At 53.7% G+C, this 25335-nt stretch overlaps 7 protein-coding genes across 8 annotated transcripts in view; all 7 read left to right on the forward strand.

The window, feature by feature from the left end:
* ABB37_03857 (hypothetical protein) overlaps nucleotides 1–981 on the forward strand; it is a gene marked incomplete at its 3' end in the record, with an annotated part of 2089 nt that extends 1108 nt beyond the window's left edge. The window contains exon 1 of the mRNA XM_015801324.1: nucleotides 1–981. This exon is cut by the window's left edge and continues 1108 nt beyond it. Coding sequence (XP_015659944.1) covers nucleotides 178–981 — 804 coding nt within the window. The 5' untranslated portion in view covers nucleotides 1–177.
* Nucleotides 982–1714: 733 nt separating this feature from the next.
* Nucleotides 1715–2311, forward strand: ABB37_03858 (putative 60S ribosomal protein L18; the record flags this gene model as incomplete). The annotated part of the gene is made up of 1 exon (XM_015801325.1): nucleotides 1715–2311. The coding sequence occupies one exon, from the start codon at nucleotides 1715–1717 to the stop codon at nucleotides 2309–2311; it is 597 nt and encodes a 198-aa protein (XP_015659945.1).
* A 611-nt stretch (nucleotides 2312–2922) lies between these two features.
* On the forward strand, nucleotides 2923–6478 carry ABB37_03859 (hypothetical protein; the record flags this gene model as incomplete). Its single annotated transcript, XM_015801326.1, has 1 exon — nucleotides 2923–6478. The coding sequence occupies exon 1, from the start codon at nucleotides 3329–3331 to the stop codon at nucleotides 6476–6478; it is 3150 nt and encodes a 1049-aa protein (XP_015659946.1). The 5' UTR covers nucleotides 2923–3328.
* Nucleotides 6479–7330: 852 nt separating this feature from the next.
* On the forward strand, nucleotides 7331–9058 carry ABB37_03860 (putative mitochondrial ABC1 protein; the record flags this gene model as incomplete). Its single annotated transcript, XM_015801327.1, has 1 exon — nucleotides 7331–9058. The coding sequence occupies exon 1, from the start codon at nucleotides 7475–7477 to the stop codon at nucleotides 9056–9058; it is 1584 nt and encodes a 527-aa protein (XP_015659947.1). The 5' UTR covers nucleotides 7331–7474.
* A 708-nt stretch (nucleotides 9059–9766) lies between these two features.
* Nucleotides 9767–12566, forward strand: ABB37_03861 (elongation factor-2 kinase-like protein; the record flags this gene model as incomplete). The annotated part of the gene is made up of 1 exon (XM_015801328.1): nucleotides 9767–12566. The coding sequence occupies exon 1, from the start codon at nucleotides 10704–10706 to the stop codon at nucleotides 12564–12566; it is 1863 nt and encodes a 620-aa protein (XP_015659948.1). The 5' UTR covers nucleotides 9767–10703.
* A 1151-nt stretch (nucleotides 12567–13717) lies between these two features.
* ABB37_03862 (elongation factor-2 kinase efk-1b isoform-like protein) lies at nucleotides 13718–19102 on the forward strand (the record flags this gene model as incomplete). The annotated part of the gene is made up of 1 exon (XM_015801329.1): nucleotides 13718–19102. The coding sequence occupies exon 1, from the start codon at nucleotides 15191–15193 to the stop codon at nucleotides 19100–19102; it is 3912 nt and encodes a 1303-aa protein (XP_015659949.1). The 5' UTR covers nucleotides 13718–15190.
* Nucleotides 19103–22959: 3857 nt separating this feature from the next.
* ABB37_03863 (myosin heavy chain kinase a-like protein) lies at nucleotides 22960–24372 on the forward strand (the record flags this gene model as incomplete). Of its 2 annotated transcripts, none has more annotated exons than XM_015801330.1 (1): nucleotides 22960–24372. In XM_015801330.1, the coding sequence occupies exon 1, from the start codon at nucleotides 23407–23409 to the stop codon at nucleotides 24370–24372; it is 966 nt and encodes a 321-aa protein (XP_015659950.1). In that variant the 5' UTR covers nucleotides 22960–23406. The 2 variants fall into 2 exon arrangements, with proteins under 2 accessions (XP_015659950.1, XP_015659951.1); XM_015801331.1 differs by having other exon boundaries at nucleotides 23202–24372.
* Nucleotides 24373–25335: the final 963 nt, after the last annotated feature.

Genomic DNA, 25335 nt, shown 5'->3' on the forward strand with positions numbered 1-25335 from the left:
ATATATATATATATATATATATATATATAGAGAGAGAGAGAGAGAGAGAGAGCGGTTCATTCGTTTTCTTACATTGCTGTTCTCTTCGCTCTCGTCGCTGATTCATTGCCCCGCATATTCGGTGTTGTTCACTTGTGCTTATTTGTGTACTTACACTCTTTTATAATTAAGACGACGATGGTGCTTTTGGAGTGCAAGCGACTCCCCAAGGAGGAGTATAGCAAGGACTACGACGCCTTCATCGCGTCCGTGCCGGCGGCAACGAACATCGGTGTCGCCACGGATGCCCTGCAGCACATGCAAAATACGCGGGTGCGACTGACGTGGATGATGACCGCCGCGAGGCAGATGCTGAAGGACCACATGGTGGACGACACCCAGCAGCACTACCTCGAGGGTCCCATCGGAGACACGGAGCGGTACCTCGCATTGGAGCGAACGGAGCGGCGTCAAGTGTGCACGCAGGACGAGCTAGACGCCCTCGTTGAGGCGTTCAAGGGCGGGGCGATGATTCTCTTCCCCGCCGAATGCAGCGGCACCGACGCGTGCAAGCGACTGGCGGCGGTGCTGGATGATGACGACGCCACCGATGCGGAGAAGTCGAAGGCGCACCGCATTCTCAGCATAATCGATGACGGCGCGAGCAACGACAATATTTTGTCCGGCAAGTCGGTGATGTGGTGGAGTGCGAAGCCGCTCGCACGTGAGGCTGACTTCGTGAAGTATGTCGGCAAAAACGAGAAGACGAAACTCACGGTGAAGCTGGCCCCCGAAGGCGGTGCGACGCCGCCGCGTGAGCCGGTGATCGACGCAAAGGCGCAGACGGAGTTGATGCAGCACTACTACCGGAAGCAGGAGGAAATGAAGAAGTTGGTGGAGGACGAGGACATCTCGTTCGGCAACAGCGAGTGGGCGAACCCGCATGGCCTGAAGAACCAGTTGCAAGGCATGGACTCCGTGCGCTACCGCGGGTTCTCCTAAACGTGCCTTCTATTTCTCGCTTCTATTTCTTGCTCTTCTCCGATGAATCACCGCAGCTTTCTTGGGGGTGCACGCGTAAATGCCAGTGTCGATTTGTACGCGTTTCCTTTTTTCCTTTTGCGAACGCGCTGTTTTTTTTTTTGGTTGGTTCTATCATAATGCTTCGCTTCTTAAAGGAACGGTATCCGGCTTACGGGTGGCTGGGTTTTTTTTTTTTCATGTATATATGTTATTATTTGCCCGCTGCTGGGTGTGATTGCTGAATCACGAGTACTAGCAAGGGAAACTCAAAACAAGAAAAAACAGTCTAGATGGCTTTTGCAGAAACAGACGACTTTTTGGTGAAGGTGCGGGGAGGGGCGTTGGCGCCAAGAACGTGCTCTGACTTTCTCGTCTGTCTCGCCCTCCACGACGACGACGACAACGATTTCAACGCCGTGGTACTGGTATTCAGCGGCCTCCACAAAGAAAGAAGTATCTGCATAGAGCAGGTGCCTGCTCTACTCTCTGCTCGTATGAACTGAAATGCATGACGTTGACGTAGACCATCAAGAAGGAAAAGATGCCACACCCCGCAGCGCTTCTTTCAACTCCTCGGCTTCCCTCCCCCCATTTTTTTCTGATCATCACTCTGCCTTGTGTTCTCCATGTAACACGTCTACAAAACGGTTGCTCTCTCGTCTTCTTATTTGTTTTCTTCCTTCGAAAGAGTTTTACTTGCCTCGTCGCAATCATGGGCGTTGATCTGACCGGTATCTCGAAGAAGAGCCGTGTGATTCGTCACCACACGTACTCGTCGAACCCCTACATCAAGCTTCTGATCAAGCTGTACAAGTTCCTCGCGAAGCGCACGAACTCGGGATTCAACAAGGTCGTGTACCAGCGCCTGATCAAGAGCCGCAGCAACCGCGCTCCCATCTCGCTGAGCCGCATCGCCGTCGTCATGAAGCGCAAGGCCGTCTTCACGGAGAAGAGCAAGAAGGCCCCGATCGCTGTGGTGGTCGGTGACGTGCTGGATGATGTGCGCATGGCCCGCATCCCGGCCCTGCGCGTGTGCGCGCTGCGCTTCTCCAAGGCTGCTCGCCAGAGCATCGTGGCCGCCGGCGGCGAGTGCCTGACTTTCGATCAGCTCGCCATGATCGCCCCGACGGGCAAGAACACCTACCTGATGCGCGGACGCAAGTCGGGCCGCGAGTCCGTCAAGCACTTCGGTGCGTCGGGTGTGCCCGGCTGCCACGCCAAGCCGCACGCGACCAACCGCGGCAAGGAGACGAAGCGCGGTCGCCGTCCGGGTCACTCGTACAAGCGCAAGGCCTTCCGCCACGTCTAAGTGCGATGACGACGCGGGTCTGCGTGTGTCTCTCTGTGTGTCTTTCTGCGTTGGGCAGCTTTTGTGTCTGTCCGCTGCGTCTTCTGTATTGCGTTTCGGTTTTCGTTGCTTGAGGGCCGCAGCGGCGGTCTGCCGCAGACGCAACGCGCTGACCGTCTCGTGAGCAACTTGCCGCGGTGCTGCAGGTGAAGCAAAGCAAAGCAAAACTCTCACGGGTCTCCTTTTGCGGTTTCCCTTTGTTTCCTTTCTTTTTCTCATTTTCACTTTACCCCAAAATCTGAACAAAGAAAAGCGGAATGAAATCACGCGAGACGCAGGAAAATGCATAAGTATGCTCCCTCCTCTCTTTCTTTTCTCCTCCTTGCTGAGCGTGCTGCCTGCAAGGATACCTTATTTTGGCGGAACGTCCTTCTTGTTAACGGCCTCCAACGGGTGGTGTTGTGCAGGTGTGCATTGCTGCCGTTCATCCGTCTCCGTAAAGAAGAAAACAGCTTTCTACACACGAAGGATCAATTTTTGTTTTTTCTTTGGCGACAAAAAACTGCGTTACAGCTTCATTTCTTTTTTTCCTCAATTTTCACCTCCCTCCTTTTGCTTGCTCGGCGCATGGCAGCTGTCTGTTTCGTCGTACATTCGTCTTCTCACAGAGAAGCTGCAGAAGGGAAAACAAAAACGAAAAGAAAAACAGAGGAGGCGTTGCACAGCTCCTTCTCTCTAATACACTCCTTATTTACACCAAAAAACAAAAAGATCTGTTTAACACCTACATTTAACTTCTGTACTATTGGGAGAAAGCCATCGCTTTTTGTTTGTTTGTTTGAAGTTGTCGCAAAGAAAGACACGGGTGAGATTGAACTGATATCGTTTCCATTATCTAATCACTACCGATTACATTCTAGTCCCTCTCTTCTTCGAGACTCTTCACTGCCGACTTGAAGGTCGAAATTTCTTTCTCGACTCGGAGTGGCAAACGCGAAGTAGAAGATACACTTACCGAGGAAGCTTTGAAACTGCAAAATGACGTCCCTCGTTGCTGTAGTGGACGGCGGCGCGATGCGAAGTGCGGTGGGCGGGGCGAAGCGCCTCAACGCGATAGACCTACAGCGCCTCAAAGGCGTCCTCAACGCGTGCGGTGTGGCGGAGGTGCGCGGGTCACCGCAAATATACGCCCATCCCGAAGCGATTCACTTGATCTCTCCCAGGGACCTGAGTTTTCTGGTCGAGCACGCGGAAGCGTTGGCTACGCACAAGGACCTGGACTACGACGTCCGTGCCTTGACGAGCATCTTGTGGGGTATGGTGCAGCATGCCGAGCGTCATATTGAGCGGGTGATGCGCGCGGCGAAGGTGGAGGCTCCTGGCCTAAATGAGATCTACGCCGACGCTGTTGATGCAGCAACCAAGCCCGTCCCCTCGGCCACTTCCTCTACTCCTCCCTCTGCGGCGGCAAAGGGGACAGGTACGGCGGAAGTGCCGGACAAGCTGAACACGTTGGCGGACGTGTACGCGGCGGTGTATCAGCACCTCGTGCAGGTGTTCCGCGTAACGGCTCTGCTGCGCGCGTTTGAGAGCCCCGACGCACGGGCCGAGGTGCGGGATGCGCGGCGCGTGGCGCAGGTCGATGTCGACAGCGTGTCGCGACTAGCACGTCTGCTGACCCGTTTGTTTCTGTGTGAGGCGGGCGAGTCTCCTTCGACGCCGGTCGGCGCTGGCGGTGCCGTCTTGAATGCCCTCGCAGCGTACAGCAATGTCGGTCACCATCTCATCCGCACCACGGAGACTGCCCTGAGTTCTGTCATGGTGTTGCTCGCGGCTCTCACGGCCCGACAGGGCAGTGACGCCCGTCCCATTCTGCGGTACTTCCACGGCATCGACGCGTGGAAGGCGAGTGCGTTGGGGCTGCAGGTGACGGAGAGCTACGGCGTCTCCATCTACTTGCTGCTCTTTGCACTGCTGCAGCGCCGCCGCGACTTCGACAACGTCGAGGAGGTCGCCGCTCGACTGCTTATCACGCGGCTGGCGACCCGCCCGCCCTATCAGTGGCGCGTCTTCCGCCTCTTGTACTTTGGGGTGCAGGAGGTTGCTGCGGGACAGGCGCACACCGCTGTTGATCGCCAGGGCAGCTGCGCCTACGGCCAACTCCTGGTCTTCCGTCGCATCCAGGCAGCGCTGCAGCGGTGCTTGACGACGACCGGCAGCGGCACAGCGGAGGAGGAGGCCTACGTGAAGGCTCTCCGTCGGGCGGTTGCGGCGCAGGTGCAGCACGACTGGATCGATAACGACGGCGGCAGCGCAAGCACGAGCCCCACCCAACCGCGATTGCTGTCCTACTACCAACTGCTCGTGCTGGCTGCCGTGCAAGGGATGCCGGAGGCGGATCTGACGAACGAGGCAGATCTGGCGCGTCGCGCAGAGCAGACGAGGTTGTCCAGCGAACCGGACGTGCTGGTGCCGTCGTTCCTGCGGCTGCTCATGGCTTGCTGCTACACGGTGCCGACTTCGTCGGGTGCCGTCGTGCCCCACTCGCTGCTCTCCACGCCGTCGACCATATCGCTGTACGAGTCACTGTCGAAGCACATTTTCCAGCTCCCGTTGTGCTCGCAGGCGACCACCGCGAAGGAGGTGAACCAGCTGTACGCCAGCGGTGGCCTGCGCACCGACACATTGGTGGACTTGTGCGTGTGGAACGCGGTGCAGAACACCCGCGAGGACGCCCGGGAGGCGGCGGAGGGCATCGCTGCGAGGAGCACCGGCGCCTCGAACGTGGCGAGCGAGGACAAAGGCGTGTCGTCCACGCGACCTCTCCCACCGGTTCCCACGGCTGAAGGTCTCACACCTCTGCCGGCTCTTCCGCAGCCCCCAACGCCAATGACGGCCCTCTTTACGCTGCTGAGCCGCGACGTGCGGCTTCTTTTCAACGGCAACGAAGACGTCTTGAAACACACACCAGAGGCTGCGCGGGTGCGGGCGAAGAATTTTCCAGAAGGCTTTCGAGCCGTGACGTTGACCACCGTGCGACTGATCTTCGTGGCGCTCTCCTCGGCGGAGCTGTTCGCCCACATATCATCAACGGATATGCTGCCCACCGTAGCCCAGCTCTTTGCACTGCGCGCCTACTACCCCCTCTCTCCCCACGCTACGGAGGCAGAGCACAAGGCGACAGCGCGGCTTATTGCCCTCATGCAGAACACTCTCGCTGCGGTGCCCCAGCAGATGAACTCGGCGACGGTGAACGACCTTTTGCGCCGGCAGCTCGTCCCGATGAGCACGACGGCTGGACAAGCGAACCGCCTGCGACTCGCACTCTTCGAGGCGTACCTGCGTTCCATGGCGACGGCGAGTGCGGCGAATGCGGTGTCGGATGAGCTGATGCTGCGTCACTGGGTAGACGTTGCCGTGCCGGCCATCACGAATCGCTTCAGCGCCGCGCTGGCCAACGCCGGTCACGACTTCTTCATCGCCGCCTTCCGCGCAGAGAAGTACGTGAGCCCGTTGTTTGTCCCAACGTACATCGCACTGTACATCCCAGGCGTCGAGCTGGAGAGCGCCGGCGGCCGCCGCGGCAGCGTCGTGGCGCGCGCGTCGACGTACCCGCCGTTGTCGGTGGCCGTCGTGCAGCACTTCGCGCGGTGGGTCCGCACGGCCTGCCGCGGCATTGAGAGCTGCGACTCTACCGCCCTCGCGCGTCTCTTCGAGGAGAACGCCGTCGTTGAGGGCGATGTGCCAGCAACGCCGTCGCTGGCGGCCGTTACGGAGTTCTTGTCAAGGCTTTCCCCAACGCAGCGTGCAGCCCTACGAAAAGTCACCCCTACCAGTGCCGCCTTGCTTGTCGTGTCCGCCCTCTTCGATCGTCTCTGCCTATTGTGGAACAGCACACCCGGCTACGTGAGGAAGGCGCGTGACCTCTTCATGGCGTACTTCTCAGGGCTGTGCAATCTACTGCAGTGCACCAACACAGCGGTGATCCAGCGTGTGTGCGCCTCGATAGAGGCGATCGAAGTGGAGCACCTTCGCGGCTCCGGCAACGTTCAATTTCAGTTTCTAAAGTACGTCAGCGCCGTCGTGGACAACGTGCAGGGTCCGTCCAAGGTGGGCATTGCAGAGTGGTACTTGAAGCTGAACAAGCGCATCCGAGAGCAGAACTACGGCAAAAATTCGAAACTGTAAAGGAAACATCACTAATGTGTTTTTTGTTGTTTGTGGTGTTGTTTCCTGCTTATCGTGGCCCTCTCGACTGCTGGGGACTCAACGGCGAGGCGGCGAAGTAAATGGCGGTGAGATTTGTCTTACTGTGAGCTTTGTGTGTGTGTGTGTGTGTGTGTGCGGGTTCAATTTATTGACGTCACATTATGTTTTCGGGTAATGGCAGAATTTATGGCTGTTTAAACCTTTTTTTCTTTTCGTTCTCCAAGTGCTTGTTCGCGTACGTGGTTGTGTATGAGAAGTGATGAACTGTTTTTCTCAGCGTCGAAGCTGTTAATAACAACAAAAGATAACTTCTAAGGTATTGGGCATTGAAGGCAGGAAAGCAACGAGAGAGAGGGGGAGGGGGAGGGGGAGGGGGAGGGGATGCGGTGCAACGAGAGAACAGGTCCGATTGCACTTTCTCCGCCACAACCGTGCTTGCTTTTCTTGTGTATTGAATTGTAAAGGATCCGGAAGAGCCCAAAGACCTTTCTCTTAAATAAAAAAAGATCTAGATTGAGGTCTGCTAGTTCCTTGCACAGCTTTTTTCCCTTTGCAAACGACTTACGTTGAGGGAGCAGAGGCGGAGTTTCTTTTTTACAGAGTGAATCTCGTTGTGGTTGAGGCGAATTCGTAGTGGACAATCTCTGTTTACCAAAGCAAAAAAGGAGCTCACGTTTTCTCTTACCCTTGTTGTCGAATTCGTTGCCTTCTCTCTCCCCGTCTGACTATCTTCACGTTACGCACCCCTGCCCCCCACCTCCCCGCGACGCTGCGATGCGCATCTAACAATAAAAAAAAACCGCCACTCCGCCACAACGCACCAAACCCGCCAGCAATTCCATACACTGCGTCACGTACCCTCCTCTTTTTTTTTTGTCCGGTCGTGCACCATCTCCTCTTCTCAAACGGCGGTGATACGGTGCATCCGACTCATTCTTCTTGGCCTTCTGAAAACTCTCGACAAGCACGCTGCCCATGCGTCGCTCTGTCGTGTGCCACGATGCCGCGTTGTGCAACATCGCACGCGGCGCACAACGAGTGCTGATGGCGGCGCTGGCAAGCACCAGTGTAGGGAATGATGTTACTGGCTCCTATGCGTCCGCTGAGGCTGACACACCTTCCTCTTCTTCCACCACTGCTGCGACTTTCCCAGCCCGAACGTCGTTTGCACTGCCAGAAACGCTCCAGGCGGATTTGTCAAAGCCCTCCGTGGTGAAGGATGTGCGCTACAAGCACGTGCCGTCGTCGCGCGTCGGGCGGGCTGCCGGCTTTGCGTCGCTGTTTATGCAGCTGGGCTGGGAGAAACTGGTGGGAGGTACGCCGGTGGGGAGCGTCTTATCCGAGCGCGGGCATCAACACATTGTGGACACCCTCTGCCGTATGCGCGGGGCGGTGCTGAAACTCGGGCAGATGTTGAGCATCCAAGATGCGAGCACGATCCCGCCGCACGTGACGTCGCTGTTTGAGCGGGTGCGCGACCAAGCCTTCGCGATGCCGCCGGCGCAGCTGGACCGGACGCTGGCGAAGGAGTTCGGCTCGATGCACTGGCGTAGTGAACTGTTTGACACCTTCGATGAAACGCCGGTCGCGGCGGCGAGTATTGGGCAGGTGCACCGCGCCATGCTGAAGCCCGGTGCTGCCGGGACGGACCCGAGCGAGCCACCGGTGGAGGTGGCGGTGAAGGTGCAATACCCCGGTGTAGCGCAGAGCATTGACTCCGACGTGGCAAACCTGAAGATGCTCATGTCGGTCGGTGTGCTGCCACCGGGCATGTTCGTGGATAGGATTTTGCAAGAGTTGCGCAGCGAGTTGAGCTCAGAATGCCAGTACAAACTGGAGGCGGCGAAACAGACCAAATACCGCAAGCTGGTCGCCGATGATCGCCATCTCTCGCAGCTCTTCTACGTTCCAAAGGTGTTCGAGTCCATCTCGACGGATCAAGTGCTGGTGAGCGAGTACGTCCGCGGCGTGCCGATCGATCAGCTGGGGAAGCGCGAGGATGTGCCGCAGGAGCTGCGCAACTACATCGCCGAGCAGCTGATGTCGCTGACGCTGAAGGAGCTGTTTCTGTGGAAGTTCATGCAGACCGACCCAAACTTCTCCAACTTCCTGTACAACGCGAGCGATCAGAAGGTGTACTTACTGGATTTCGGCGCGTCGCGCGAGTACGCGGATGACTTTTTGTCAGACTACCTAGATGTCGTGACGGCTGCTGCAATCGGGGACTGCCCCACGATTATCGACAAGAGCGTCCGGCTTGGGTTCCTCACGGGGGGTGAGGCGAAAGAGATGCTGGACGCCCACTGCGCGAGTGTGCTCTTACTGGGCAAGCCCTTCGAAAAGCGCGACGAACCCTTCGACTTTGCGGCGCAGAACTTGCCCAAAATGATCCAGTCCTATGTTCCAACCATGGTGAGGCTGCGTCTGCGTCCGCCGCCGACACCGATTTACTCGCTGCACCGCCGTCTGAGTGGAACGATTTTGCTGGCCACAAAGTTCAAAGCTACCATTGACAGCGGCAAGCAGTTCTGGAGCATCCACGATCAACTGCGCAACTGAGGCGTGTGGACAGAGGATTTGTTTTTCGGCCTCTTTTTGGCAGCAATAAAAGTGTTTTGTGCTGCGGTGCATCGTTCACCTGAAATGGAGACGATGGGGGTGAGAAGGAGATGGATCATCACCTTCATTGTGTTTTAGCGAATACATCGGAGCGCGCTGAAAGGTTTGCACAGTTTTCTTACAAGCAAACGAAGTGTTCTTTCGGGCACAAAATACCTTCAACAAAAATCTATCACAGCAACGCACACACACAACAATAACAACCGTAACAACCAAAAAGAAAAGAAACGAACACCGAATGGGCGAAAATCTTCTTTGTGCTCGTTATCGTGATCCATTCCCCCCCCCCTCCAACGCTGCAAACTGCGTGAAGCGAAGTTACAATGATGGAAACGTGCGGAGAAGAAAAGAAACGATTTGTTGTTTCGATTGACCAACCGGCTTGTGTAGCCACGCTGACAGCGGTACAAACATAGCAAGCAAACGGAAAGAAGATGCACTGGGTGGAGAGGATCACAACCGGTGCCAACGTCGTAGCGTTGCTGTCTCGCGTTCTTCACCTCCTAAAGTTTTCACGCTTGGCCGACGTTTATAAATGTTGCCATGTCACAGCCGTTCTCTTTCAATTGCTGCAGAAAAAAAAGTCAGAAGATCCTGATTGCTATCGTTTCTCTTCTGCCGTTCTTTTTTTGTCGTTGTCGCTGTCCTAGTGGATAAACAGCATCTCGTTTTGCATTCGAACCGCAACCACATAAAAACTCGTTTTACGAACAACATTTGCACCGTCATCTATTCACACACACACACACACACACACATTCGTATATATATATTAACTGTATCTCTCGTGTCGCTCAGCCTCTAGACCTCTACGATTCGTCCATCGCTGACCCGTGTTTTTTTTCTCTCTTTAACCTTATTCTTCGAATTGCGGATGCGTTGGCTGTGTGTCTTCCACACGATTGATTGAACACCTCCCTTGATCTTTTGCTTTGTATGATACTTGCTCGATTTTTTTTTGTAAAGAAAGCCAAAAATACTTTTTTTTTGAGTTTTGTGTTTAGATTTTGCTCCTGTTTTCTTTCTGTCTTGCTTCCGTTTTCTTTTGTCTCACTCTTGACTGTGTACAGCAAAAAAAATACGGGGGGCGGGTCATAAAGGAAACTCCTTGCCTCAAACATCCTTTTTTTTTCTCCTTTCGCGAAACGTGGCTCACCGTGAATCAACTTTCCCTGTAGAGTTGAGAGAGTTCACTTGTTATTGGGTTTTCGCGTTTCCCCGCCTCACGCACGGGTGTGATCTTATCCCCTGTGCCTGCTTTTTGCCTTTTCCTCTGCGTCCAAAGTCTCCTAGGTGAGAAACATCCGGTAGCTGTGGCTTCTCTTCCTGTTTTTTTTTGTTTTAATAACACTCACCGGTTTTTCTTTTTCTGGAGAAGCTCCCTTTTCATCATTAAAAAAATTATTTGCTCTAATTTACTTGTGTCTTTGTTGCCTACCTATTTGTGGCTGAAGCTGTTGTACCAGCACTCATCCACTGTTTCCTTCCAGCGTTTCTTGTCCGTAAAATTAAGAAAATAACTCAAGTTAGGTTTTACATTAATTACATCCTTTTTGTTTTTTTCTTTGAATCCGAATATCACATCATGCCGTCTCGCGCGTTGAGCTCGCCCTCGCGACCCGACAAGGAGCCACGCAGCGTCAGCGCTCGTCAAGGGCAGGAGACGAACCACGAGGATGTGTTCGCCTCAACACGCCCTGCTATGTTTACTTGGCCTCCGCAGAACAGGCACCACGCGGAGTTCGTGACGGAACTCGCCGTAAAAAACGGTGTTGAGAGCCCGACTGCTCTCGCCCCCCAATCGGGGTGCAGTAACGAGAGCGGAAGCCAGTTGCTAAGCAGTTCGGCGTCCCGCGGCACATCGCCTTCCTGCACGCCTGTTGCCACCTCGCTGCCGACTGTGCAGAAGGTCCCAAAAAGCAACGACGTGCCTGCACCGCGGAAGAAAGCGACGCGCGCAGAAGTCGCACTGTCGCGCGCTGGGGGTGGCCTGATCCACAAGAAGGCCCCGGCTCACTCTGCCGTCGCCGCGCAGCCCAAGAAGGCCGGCACGTCGCCAGGGAACACATCGTTGGAGCGGAGATCATCGCCCTCCCTTCAAGAGTCGTCGTTGGCGGCGGTCAACAAAATGAAGCCGCTGCTTAAGACCGCCTCAGCGGCTGATGTGACGGCGAAGGAAGCAAAGTTGCGCACCCCTTCTCCCAAGCCGCTGCCCCCGCAGAAGGAGCATCACACCGACCCAATGACCTCGTCCGCTGCCGCCGCTGCCACGGCTGTTGCCACTGCCACGCACACACCTGCCGCAGCAAGTCTCACTCTCTCACCACCCCTACGGGAGCCGCTGATGGAGGACAAGGTCAGGATCAACGCACGCTCCCCGGCACCGCAGAGCGGGTCGGCGCAGGCGATCACCAAAACCTGGTCACCGCCGATGAACACGCACGAGAGCCCGGACCACTTACCCACAGATGCCCCGAATGTCGTTTTACCGGCGCGCAAGTACATCTACGACGTGAAGACGTGCACGTGGAGGGAGGTCGACACGATCATCCGCGTGCTGCACCCGAACCGTGGTGTGAGCCAGGGGGCGATGCGTGTGTGCTTTGTGGTGGACGACCTAGACGAGGAGGGCGCCGGCACGCCGATGGTGGCGAAGATGTTCCGCCACAACTTGGAGGGCATCGTCGAGGAGGACTACTTCAACGAGGGCGAGGCGCAGTGTATGTGCGGCGTCTTCGCTGACAAGTTCAACAAGGCCGAACTCGCAAAAGGCGTGGACCGCTTTGTGATCTCGTTCCTTCAGTGCGACACGGTGCGCATCCGCCCGCGTGACCTGCCCGAGGAGTACCAGAAGAAGCGCACCGGCTTCTTCTCGTACCGCACGACGGACACACGCGACATCATCTTCACGATGGAGCCGCGGCTGAAGGGCAATTTCACCAAGTACACGAACAACTTTGGTGAGGTGTACGAGGGCTTTGAGCAGCGGCTGGACAATGAGATGGAGCAGAAGCGGCACAAGGTACTCATGGCAGCCGAGGCCTTCTCGCATTTCACGCTGCAAGACAGCGGCGGCTCGATGCTCGTGTGCGACCTGCAGGGCGTGAATGACTTCCTGACGGATCCGCAGATTCACACGGAGGACGGTAAAGGTCTGGGCATGGGTAACATGGGCCAGGAGGGCATTGACAAGTGGGTGGAGAAGCACGTGTGCAACGATATGTGTCGTGCACTGCGCCTGACACCCCTGAAAGATCTCATGCACCATCTGCCTAAGGAACCCAACGTCGAGAGGCGAGCGAGTTACTACAAGATTCTTCGGTCTAACTTACGGAATCAGGTCCCCACTCTCCCGGAAGACTTAGTCCCGTTGCCGAAGCCGCTGTCGGAGATGACGGACGGGGAACGTCTGGACTACGCCATTCGCCTCTCCCAACTCCTTTCGTAGCTCATTCCGCTCTTTTAGTTTTCTTCTGTTTTGAACAGTCAATTGCGCCTGGAAGCTTTTCCGTAGCCGACATGATGGAAATGCTTGTCTGAGGAAAGGGAAAGGGTGGGAAACGGACGAAGACGGTACTGCGATAGTCGCCTCCTTGATGCTGAACGCAAGACAAGTACGCAGGTGTCTAAGGAAAATGCGTTGAGACAGGGAGACGAGGGCCTTTTTTTCCCTAAAAAGAAAACATCCACATCACAAAACAAAAGCGGAATGTTGACCGGGATAAACGCCACGCACGACGGTAAACGCATTCGTTTCTCTCTTCTTTCTGACCTCCGTTTCCGTTGCGATCTTATTGCACTACGGTTAGGTTTATCTATACACCTATATACTGTTTTTTTTTTGTGTTTTGCTCTGTGAGCCCTTTTACAGTCAGTTACGTCCGACTGCTACCTTTTCTGATCCTCATGTTTGTCGCTACGCCAGCGGAATGTGAAAACAACACGCTCGGGTGTTTTTCTTTTTTCCACTTTCCCTCTTTCCTCGTTGCGTTGGCGGTTAAAGAAAGAGGACAGAATGGGGAAATAAAGCGTCTTTGAAGGCTCTCTTTTTTTCTTAAATGAGTGTGCGAGTGTGTTTATTGTAAGGTCGCACTCTGATCTCTGTTTTGTACTTTGCTCGCGGAAGCTACGGACTTCACCGCAGGTGTTGGGTGAACGCCGTGTTTCGTTGGCGAAAATGAAAACTCTAAACGATGCGGATATGGTCCCTCCAATGCGCTGCACGAATTAGTGATGTTGTGTGTGTGTGTGTCTCACATGACTGTTAAGGGTGATAAGTACGCACCACAATAGCGCAGTACCAGCTCGTTGTAAAGGAAAATTGTAAAAGGAAACCGATCGGGAATCATCATCGTTGGCGCAAAGCGGCGTCGATCCCGTTCCTCGATTTCCGAAGCCGTGAAGGCCGCGACAGCGGCCACTGCACTGATCGAAAAAAAAACCCCTTGCCGAAATGTCTAACACTCTCAGGGCTGCTTGGTTTCGAACAAGGTGCCTATACACTGTTATTCGTCACTTCTCTCTCGCTCTCTCTCTCTCTCTTGCACTCCCGCTCCATCATTTCGCTTATTGTTTCTTCTCCCCCTCCCCTGTTACTGCAGATGCCTAACATAACCCAGTCTCTCTTTTTCGATTCATTAAGAGACTGCGAACGCAAACTACTTGCTCTCTGTCGTCACAAGAACAAGGAAGACACATACCGCCCATAATCGTTTCAATAATAATAATAAAATATATAGAAGAGGAAAACTCGCTGTGACTCCATAGCGTACAGCTCAGTTTTCTTCACACCGTGCGTCACCGTCGCCTGTCTTTTTAATCAACATTTGTGTTGCTTCTTCTCCGTTCTCTCTTCTGTGTTTTTCCTTTATCGTGTGTGTGCGAAACACAACGATTCTCGAACCTCTCAGGTGATGTGAGAGAACACTTCGAAAAGCACCTGTACCTGTACGCGCACACAGAGAAAAGTGTTGTCACTTCCATTTGTTTCGCAGCCTTTTCTGGGGGCCTTGTTTCTACTCCAGCGCTCCGTTTCCTAATTCCATCATTGATCTTCGCGTTCTTTCAAGTATTTGATTTCTGTCGTGCTGCATCGTACAGGCATCGCACGCATCCACACACACACACGCACACACGCACACACGCACAAACTACGAGAGGCAATTACGTACTCGTTTCTTCTCCGAGAAGTGTCTTTGCCGCCTTCTGTCTTTTTATCTATTCTCTTTATTATTATTGTTACTATTCACGCTCCTGCAAGGCCGTTTGTGTGGCTTCTTTGGCCCTCTGCTCTTTGTGAGTCCACAAAGACACGGGAGTTTCAAAGATCGGGTTCACTTAGTTTACGGTGAAGGAGTTCTGCGCGGGCAAGGGTTTTGGGTGCTTTTACCTGTTATCCGGCTTGCGTAAAAGGAACTCAGCGGGAGAACGCTATTTTTCTTTTAGCTTCTTTTTTTTGCGATATAACACCGGGATACTATTTTTTCTGGTTTTCCTGTTGGGGTGTTTTGCGAAGTGGAGACGTTGCTTTGCTCGCTGAGTGTGTGTTGGGCGTTGTGTGCGTGGGGTTTGGAGTATCGCCAGGAAAATACTTCTGTACAAGTTTCAGCGTCGCACCGACGACACCCTCGCCGAAAAGGTAGGTCATTGCACGTGCGTGTCCTTCTCCTTATCACATTGCGACGGAGCGCGTTCGATTTCGTCGTTTGCCGTTGCGTACCTTCTTCCTTGTTTCGTTGCTTCTGCCTTCTCCGATAGCTTCTTGTTGACGCCTAGCTCTTTTTTTACTGAAGTAGAAGAACAAAAAACTACATCAACCACATCATTGACTTGCCTTTCCCTTTCCCTTTTCGCTGAGCGTACGGTACTGTTCCTATTATTTCCTGTGCCTCCCGTACCGTCTTCGTTTCATTCCACGCCTTCATCTTTTTCGTTGTGCTGACTTCGTGTGGGTGCCGTGTCCCCTGCTTCCTCTTCCCGTCTCACCGTTTTCGCTTCGCCTTTTCTTTTGGGGTCGGTGTGCTTCGTTTTCTTTTTTTCCCTTTTCCTTCTGCAGCATCGTCAACGGCTACAATGTCGAAGGACATAGAAAGTAAGAAGGATTCTCCAAAGGAGGTCAATAAACTAGTAGTGGTAAAGAAGGTAAGGACGGTCGTGAAGGCGCCGATTTCTCCTGCGGCCGACAAACCCCGCAGTGCGGACAAAGCACCGACGCCCATCGCGAAGAACAACCCACTGGTGAACCAGTTCAAGAACGGTGACGCACCTCCGTCCGTTCCTTATGCCGCCATCTCCATCAAAACCGCAGCAACGGAGCAGCCGAAACCGGTGCCGCCGCCCAGCTTCGTTCCCTTGGACATGGCCATGCTGAACTCCTCAACGGAGACGGGTGACCGTCGCACCGAGACGGCGTCCAGCGGCTTCGAGTACCGCACCGACACGCAGTCGACGGAGGTGGTGCATGAGGCCGACACGCCGAACTCCTCGCTGGACTTCCACGAAGAAGAGGATGTCGATCAGCCGGTGACGGCAGTGATGATGGTAGAGACACAGTCGCAGGAGGCGGGGAAGAGGTCGCCGTCTCCTGCAGCGGAGGTTTCACGGGAGCCACCGTCGCCTCCGGCGCGGCCGCCACAACAGCAATCGATGAAGAACGACCCGGAGAGCGAGAAAGCGAGTGCGTCCGTCATTACAGGGAGTACGGATGAGGCAGTCACGGAGACCACGAACCGAAACGGCAAAGTGAAGCAGAAGCTGTTCTCCGATGCAGATAGCTCCTGCAGTGAGAACGTTTCCACAAGCAGCCCGAAGGAGGTGAACAACCCGTCGTGCAGCCTGCTGACTCTGAACGCCGCCTCTCCACTCGCGCCGCCGGCTGAGCCGACGGCACCGAAGGAGACGAACGCCACCCGTCTTGCGATGGAGTACCGTGTGGGCGACATGGCCCCGGTGCTGGTGAGGGGGCAGAAGTACGTATTTGACTATCATGACATGCGCTGGCGGACGCACGACATCACGGTGCGCCTTCTGCACCCGAACCGCGGCGTGGGTCAGGACAAATACTTCGCGATCTTTTCTGCCGAGCTGCTCGACCCGATTAAAGCGGCGGCGCCGATGTTTGCGAAGGTGTACCGCCGCAACGTCGCTGATGTGGCCGAGGCGGACTACTTCAGTCTCGGACAGGCGCAGGCGCTCTGCGAGGAATTTGCTCGCGACTACGCTCGTCAGAAGCCCCGCCCCGGCTACCCGAGGTACCGCCTGCCATTGTTGACGAATCGGGTGGTCGTGCGGCTGAACATGAAGTCCATTGCCGACCCAGCCATGCGCCGCGCGCGGAAAGGGTTTTTCTCCTATCGCACCGAAGATACCCGCCAGCTGCTGTTCTTCATGGAGCCGAACACGATTGCCTGTGCGGCTGTTGGCGCGTCCTTCACGTCGCCGGAGGTGGACAACGGCAAGTGCTACCCCCAAGGCGACCTTGCCTGGCCGCGTCAAGTCTACTCCGACATCGCTGACGGTCTCTCGCACTTCTCCTTCGTGCAGAGCCGCGGCAAGATGGTGATGCACGGCTTCCTGCACAGCAACGGCTACCTGCTCGATCCGCTTTTCCACACCACTGACCGCGAAGGCTTCCGCATGGGCGACGGTGGCAAGAAGGCGATTGATGAGTGGGTGGCACGGCACCGGTGCGGAGATACCTGCCGTTCCCTTGGCATCCGCAGCCTGTGCGAGGACACCGTCGACGTCAGCGCCGCTGCCGTATTCAATCCGCTCGCCAACACAGACAACCACTACACCGACTACCTTCGCTCCGTGCGGCAGATGCGTGTGGTCGTGCGCATCGACCTCGGCGCGCACGACTTGTCGGAGGAGCGGACGGAGGATGACTTTGACAGCTTCTCGCAGAGGTCGGAGAGCCTCGTCTCTGCTGTCGGTGCCGTGCACGCGGTGCCGGTTGCGTCTGCGTCCTTCCCGGTGACGTTGAACGCCGTCAAGTACGTCTTTCTTCCAGCGCGGGCGAGATGGGAGAAGGTGCCCATGAAGATGACAGTCCTCTCGCCGAACAAACCCGACATGGCTGATGAGCGCAGTGCGTACTTCACGATTGAGGAGGTGCACGAGGGCGCGCCGTCCATCCCGATGCGGGCGAAGTTTATTCTGCGCCATGACACAAAGGATGCGGACTATTATCACGTCGGCGACGCGTATTGCGTGTGCGTGGCGCTTGGGCAGGTCTTCCGCAGCTACCGCAAGAACGGTGTCTTCGAGCGCGAGCTGGAGTTTCGCTCGGCCTACGCGGTGCGTGTGCCGCAGTCGGAAATCCCAGAGAGCCTCAGGGCCCACATGCGCTGCGACAGCTTCTTCGCGCACACAACGGCGGACTCCGGCGATGTCATGTTTATCCTCGAGCCCACCTTCCGGTCCGACGCGCCGCCGCGCCCCGCCGGTGCAGGCGGGATGCCAAAGGACGCGCAGGGCTTCGATGACCGCGAACTGCGCCAAGTTGTGGACGCCTTTTCGCACTTCACGTTGCACAAGTCCGGCAACCACCTCCTTGTCTGCGAACTCAAGTGCAAGGACGGGCTGCTCACACGCCCGCACATCGACACGTCCAACGGCCGTGGCTTTGAGACGATCAACGACGGCGAGCGCGGCATTCGGCATTGGGTGAAGCATCACACGTGCAACCCGCTCTGCGCCCTTCTCGGCATGGAGCCACTACCGCCGCGGCTGAAGCTGTACAACATCTCCAACAATCGCCTCATGAAGTACATCAACCTTGTCCAGCAGCACACACTGCAGGAGGATGAGAAGGTCGACTTCAATCTGCCACCGCGTTCACCGTCGGAGATCGGAAGTCGCTACGCTTCGGAGCAGCGCGAGGCGAGTATGGAGAACAACGCCTCCGCTGAGCAGGCCTGTGCTTCGAACAGCACCTCGACCGCGGTGTCGCCGCTGAAGGAGGACGGTGGGCTGCTGCTGCGGCCATGGGTGCACACCGGCAAGGGCACCATCCCGAAATCTCCGGCCAAGAAGAACGGCGTGCTCGACTCCGGCCCGCGCCGTCCCCTCACGCTTGCGGATCTAAACAAGCTGCAGAGAAGGGGCATCGACACGAAGTACATCCTCCCCGCCACGAAGTACGACTACGACATCAACACCCTCTCGTGGAAGGTGAGCCGCATGTTTGTGCGCATTGTCGCGCCGGAACGCGGAATTGGGCAGGGCGGCATGCGTGTGTGCTTCGAGGTGACCGACATCGACCCCGAGGAGTGCGAGGAGACGGTGATGGTGGCGAAGATGTACCGCCGCACGATAAAGGACGTGGTGGAGAAGGACTACTTCACGGAGGTGACGGTGCAGAAGCTCTCGGCGCTCTTCGTGCGCGACTTCAACGCCGAGAAGAAGGAGGGCTGCGGCGAGTGGCTGCGTGTGCTGGGCAGCGCCGTCGTCGCCATCGAGCGGCCGGACCTCAACCCGCAGCTGCTGGCGAAGCGGACGGGCTTCTTCTCGTACCGCACCACCGACTCGCAGCGGGTCATGTTCAGCATCGAGCCGCGGCTGGAGGGGCGCTTTACCAAGTACAACGGAAACATGGGGGAGGCCTACCCAACGAACGAGAGCCGTCTGACCCCGGCCGCCGCGCGGGAGCGCACGAAGGTGTTCGAGGCTGTTGAGGCGCTGTCGCACTACTCACTCGTGAAGAGCGAGGGTGCCCTGCTGCTGTGCGACATTCAGGGCGTGAAAAACGAGCTGACGGACTTGGAGATCCACACCTACGACGGCCGGGGCCTCGGCATCGGCAACTTCGGCGCGCGCGGCATTGCGAAGTTCGTCGAGCGTCATCGCTGCACACCGGTCTGCAAGGCGCTCCACTTGGAGAACTTGCAGGATCAGAAGTTCGACGTTACCGACGAAGTGAAGCGGAACAACAAGTATGTTCGTGTGTTCGAACGCAGCAGGGAGATTGACACGATGCCGTAGAGGCATCACCGCTGCATCGGAAAACACAACTACTCCCCGTCTTCTTGCCCTTGCGACTTCCGCTAGGGGTGGCATCTGTGATGATGAGCCCTCTTTCAGTCGCACATTGTAACTCAAAACTTTCTCCACAGCATCTCATTTTTTTGAACGGCGTTGTTGGTTCTCACGTGCTGTTTTCGTTTTCCTTCCCTTTCCCTCTGTGGTTTACGTGGCGTGTTATTCCTAGTTCTCCTCGGCATCGCACACAACTTTTCCGCTAGTTTCATTATTTCGTGCTTCTGTACTGTACTTTCAGAAGCAAAGCCAAAAAAAAAAGAAAACAGGAAGGACGTGTCGTGTGCAACAGTCTCACGTGTTTAAAAGCAATGCGTGCGGCGTCTTCTCCTTGTCGACCTCAGCCGCCTACTTACAAAACCACCTTGAAATTGATGGAAAGTGATCTCTGTGCTTTTAGCGGTGCCTTTTTGTTTTTGCGTTGTGCGTCAACATCAGAACAGCCGCGTTAAATCAAAAGCAGTGTGGCACGCTTTCCTCTCTTGTGTGCTCTGGTTTTCTTTTCGGTGTTCTTCCCAACGTTCTTTTTTTTGTCGTCTGTAACACCACTTTCATCCCGCACAAAGTCGTCGTCTACATTTTCTATCTTTTTACTTCTTCACTTCTTTATAGTAGTCCTTTTTAAAAAAAGACAATCAAAGGACAATGCGGATCCGCAGCACCCGTACAACTTTATCCTTTTGTTTACTATCTCCTCCCCAACTGGGTTCTCTTTCATTTCCCATTCCTTGTAGCTTGTTGCTAGCATCTGTGTCGTCTTTTTCTTTTTTGTTTTTGTTTTTGGTACTCAAGTGCCGTCATTGCAGCGAATATCGCGTGACGCTAAGACACAGTCTAGCATGGGCAATGAAAACTAGAAGCAACGCCGTGCGTCTGGGTTGTGCGTGCGATGGAAGACTGTGGTGTGATGCATGGTAGAGGCAACAATGATTATTCGTCGTCAGCGTTTGTATTTGGAAACAACGTTAGCTGCGTGTAAAAAAGTTGCTGGTGCACTGCCACGTAGTGGTTTTTCTGCTTTCTACCGTTTTACTTCCAATTATCCATGCTTGCGCTTTCTTGCTGGCGGCAGCGTTCGTCAATGGCGCCATCGTAATGTAGCCAACGTAATCATTGCTGCTAAACTGGTTTCAGGGTTATTTTTTATATCATGGACGTGGAGGTGCCATTTTTTTTTCTTGATATCTCCTCGGATCACGCATGTACCTGGCCCTCAGGATTATCCTTCGACTGATCGTTTGCTTCCTTGCCTCTTTCACGTAATCCTTTTTTTTTAAAATATGTTCTGCGTGTTCTCTGAGTGGTTTTCGCTATCGATGTCTTCGTATTTACCCATTCGGATGGCAAAGATAATGTTGAAGAGCAACCAGGTTTTTATGTTCTCTTCTTTTCTTCTTTTCTAAACCTGGGGTTTTTGTTTTTGCGTTACGCGCCGAAAGCCTCTAATGCGTAGCGTTGTGATGGTGAGAGGTAGACATCAACAAAATCCTCGCTATTCGTTGCACACAACTCACGCAGGTTCTATCACACATAGGCGTTAACGAAGTTTCGTGGGATAGAGGGGAGAAGACTGTTTCCTTCCCTCTGCGTAGAGCTCTGAAGACTGAAAAACTTCGAATGCGCCTCTCCTGCGTGAGTCACTCGCTACTCGGACCTTCACCTCCCTGCTTTACGAGCATCAAGACATGGGAGAAAGAGACGTGTCCACGTGTATCCTTTCTGTGTTTGCAATTTTCCCTTTCGCTGAAGAAATGGTATTCCTTTTTTTTTATTTATGCTAGTGTGTTTCGTAGGACCTGCTTTTTTCCCCCTGTTTTTAAATTTATTCTTTCCGTGCTCGACTCGTTTCTCCGTGTACCCATCAAGCTATAAATTTGTAAACGTATTCTTTGCTTTTTTAGAGTTGTTGTTTCCCAAAAAAATATCTCTGTAACTCCCCCTTTTTTTTTGCTTTCTGGCGGCGGAAAAGCGGGAGCACTAAAGAAGATCTCACGGAGCCCGCAGACGTGAACGAGTGCCGTTAAACGTCGACTTCCAAAATGAAAGACAGCACGTGCCATGGCGGTCAGGTGCTCGGACGGTGTAAATCAACAGATTTGACCGGTTTTTTATCCCTCTCTGTCGATCAGGAAAAGATCGCATGCGACTCAAAGAAGCGGCTTTACGCCCTCTTCATGCGCTCAACAACATGTTTCCGTTCCACAATGAACAGGAATCGTGTACTGTTCGCCGCACCGAGACCACTGTCAAAGGGCTCTTGATACCGTTAATATTATTTCTTGTTTTGTTTTACCATGCCTTTTTGAGAGACTCTTTTTCGCCTCTTTTATTGTTCTGTTATTGTTGTGTTTATATAAGTTATTTTTTTTATTAATTTCTTGTTCTTCTGTTGATCTCACCTCGCTTCGGTTCGTATTGCAATTTCTATTTATTACAATCTGGTGTTCCGCGTAGTTTGTTTGTTTGTTGTGACACCGTGGCCGCGTTTGTCGAAGCATCGACTCTTCTCTCTCTCTCTCTCTCGCGCGCGCGCGCTCTGTGCGGCTTCCTTCTCCAACCTTAATGGATGGGTTCTGATATGCGGACAGAGTAAACGACCGGTGTTGACTTGTGGCCAACTGTGGACCTGATGTGTGGTTCACTTCGTCGCTGGCACTGCTTTTCGTGTCTGATTTTCTTATTTGTTGAGGTTTATCCCTCTCGTTTTGCATGGAACTGAAGGTTTCATGTTGAGCTTTTCAATTAAAGTTTCTCTTTTCCTTTTCTGAATCTGTGTTTTTGTTTTTCTTCCTTTGTTTTCATTTTTCCAGTTTTCCTTTTCCCTGATTCCTTTTTCTAAGAGCTTGCGCCAGGAAAAAATCGCCGGGAGATGAATCGAAAGCTTCATGTTGTACTACTATCCCTTTCTCTTCTCTCCTCTCCAGTCGACCTTTTTCCAGGAAAGGCTGTTTTCTTTTTTCCCACCGTCCCGCCCCTTTTCCAACCCCACGAGGTGGAAATGCAGACGATCTGAGTCTGCAAGAAACTCCCTTTCGTAAAGTTCTAATTGGTTCAAAAATAAATATAGAAAGAAAATAACGCCGTCTACCCTTAAAGGAAAATGAAAACGATACAGGGATGTAACGACACTGTTTTGCACTTTATTGATCTTTCTCCTTTCTCCTTTCTTCCTTCCTGATCTGAGAGTAGTCGACTAGATTTTTTCATTGCTGATGCGTGAAATGTGCCGCTTTTTGATTCTCGATACGTGTTCGTTTTTACCCTTCGTTGTTTCGTGTTTTCTTTTTTCTACATTGTTTCGTCCATTCAAATAAACAAGCAGCTTGTCCACTCCAACGCTGCGCACGCGGCGTCTGCCGTTCAGCGACATGTCTAATTCGCGGCACTTACCGTTTTGGTACTATTGGCGCGCGATGCTCCTTATTGCAGCTTCTTTGTGGGAGCTGGCGCCGGGCTTTTCGGTTCACCGTGTGCGTGTCCTCTGTCGTGTAGATTTCTGTTACCACTGGAAGAGCACGTGATGGATGCGATGAGGTGCGCGCGGAGAAACGGTTAAATAATTTTGCGGTAAGAGGTCTTTGCCGCATGTTCCTCCGATCTTGCTCCCCGAATTCAATCCACGAACAGGGTTGCGGGAAACGGCGTATTTCTCATCTACTGTTCCGGCATCGTCAAACGGCGCTTGCAAAACTCCTGCGGAACGTTAGTGGGAAAAGAGAAGGAACGCCTTTTTCAATTTTCATTTGCCTCATTCCTTTTCTCCACTACCTCTTTACCTTCTTGTTTTATTTTTTCCTCTGTCAAGCACGCGCACGCGCACACGTTAAACGCTGACTTCCAAGCCTTTCCTACTCACATCTTCTCAATTGGCTTTTGCCGCGCTGCCGTTCGCACGTTTGCGGTGATTATTCGATTTCTTGATACAACGAAAGAATTTTTTTTTGCTGTTGTGGGTGGCTTGCTGAATTGAATCATTGTTCGGCGTTTAATTCCGTTAACTCCTCTCATTTTTTTTTCCTGTATGTGTATGCATTCGCGTTTGTTTAGCCGGAATCAATTACCACAACAACATAAGCGACATATTTTCCCTTTGTCATCGTAATTTGTGTGCGTCGTGCCGACGCACTTCGTTTGGTTGAACACACGGATTCCGAAGAGCCACAACAAACGCCGTCAGCGAAAACGACACGGAATCCCTCAAGCTGTGAAACCAAGAACCCCCAAAGCGACATTTATCAGAAAACAGCAAAATGACGAACGCTGCCCCTCCCCGCGACGCCGTTCCACCGGAGGACGAATCCCCGGTGGTGTGCCCGGCCAAGAAGTACATCTTTGACCTCCGCTCCTACGTGTGGAAGGAGATCGACACTCTCATTCGAATCCCCCATCCTGCTAAAGGCATCGGACACGGTGGAATGCGCGTGTGCTACGAGGTCGACGACCTGGACGAGGAGGGCGCTGGCATGCCGATGGTGGCGAAGATGTTTCGCCGCAACATCAGCGACGTCGTCGAGAAGGACTACTTCAACGAGGGCGAGGCGCAGTGCATGTGCGAGGAGTTCGCCACTAACTTCAACCGCATCCACCTCGACTCCATGCACAAGCCGAACATCTCCTTCCTGCAATGCTACGTCGTGCGCATCCCGCGCAAGAACATCCCTGAGGAGTACCAGAACAAGCGCACGGGATTCTTCTCCTACAAGACGCAGGATACCCGGGAGGTGATGTTTGTGATGGAGCCAATGTTGAGGGGCACCTTCACCAAGTACAACAGTAACTACGGCGAGACCTACCGTGAGGACAAGAAGGCAGCGCTTACGTCGACGCAGGCGAAGCGGCGAACGGAGATCTTTGAGACGGCCGAGGCCTTCTCGCACTTCTCACTAGTAGAGAGCGGCGGTTCGATGCTGCTGTGCGACCTGCAAGGCGTGAATGACTTCCTGACAGATCCGCAGATTCACACGGAGGACGGTAAAGGTCTGGGCATGGGTAACATGGGCCAGGAGGGCATTGACAAGTGGGTGGAGAAGCACGTGTGCAACGATATGTGTCGTGCTCTGGGGCTGCAGCCGTTGCAAGGCGACGTGCGCGCTCAGCTGCAGAGCCAAAAGCCGGTGACACCGTCGCAGCTGGTGCCGCTCACGAAACCCTTAGCCGAGATGAGTGAGGCAGAACGTGTCGAGTACGCAATGAAGGTTTCCCAACTAAACTACTAAGTAATAGCATTATGTTTTTTCCGCGTTTTTAACGGTTCTTTCTAAAAGAAGAAGTTACCTCTAGAGAATTTATTGTGTTCTCTTATACATTTTTTTTTCCTCGCTTCATAGCTTGCTGTTGTGGAGATGCCCAGACCACCGAGCTCGTTGTTGCAGGGGTACGAGCTTTTCGTAGAGTTAAAACGATTGTTTTTGTCAGTGTTTTACAGTGTTGTTTGTTTGTTTGCTGTCAACATGGCTGACTCCTTCGGCTCGCTTCTAAATGTTCCAGTCTTTTCCCCTTTCGTTAGTCACTGCTACACTTAGCCCAAGCAGCTGCCGTGCACCCGCGCTTTCGCGTATTTTTCCTATCTTTCTTTTCCCGTTGTTGTTGTTTGAGCAGCGCAGATTTCAATCGTGGGCACTTGAAGCGGAAATTCGGGTACTGAAGTTACTGGGGTGCTGTTAACAAAAGAGAGCTGAGTTGTGTTCCGCGTTTTTGAGTGGAAAACAACCCACGAGTCGACTTAACGTTTCTTGCAGTTTATATAGTTTTTTCTTCTCCGTTGCTAGAAGTGGTGGTTTATGTTGTGTAGTCTATAGTGTTCGCATCGGAAAACGCAGAAAATCGGTTTGCGTGCTTTGCTTTTTCCTTTCTTTCCTAATTGGTCCTTTTGATTTCGTTGCGCGTTCCCCCCCTTTTTTTTGCTCTTTTGGACGAAGACGATGGCGATCTCTTAGCAGACGTGCTTGCTGCGGTGTTTCATTCGCATTTATCCAGGAGTCTTACGACGAGTTTTGTTTTTCTACGTTTGTTGTGTGAACGTTGTGCAGCCGTCGTTGGCGCCATTCTTTACAGGAAAACACATCCATGTTACACCGGACTGCTTTGTGGTGTGCATGTGGCGCTCCTCTGCAGACTTTGTGCTCTAGTCGTGCGGTGTTCTGTAGTACCTTGAGGCAACTACACTATTGATGCCAAAG

This window comes from Leptomonas pyrrhocoris, assembly GCF_001293395.1.
Source record: "Leptomonas pyrrhocoris isolate H10 chromosome Unknown, whole genome shotgun sequence".
Classification (NCBI taxonomy): Eukaryota; Euglenozoa; class Kinetoplastea; order Trypanosomatida; family Trypanosomatidae; genus Leptomonas; species Leptomonas pyrrhocoris.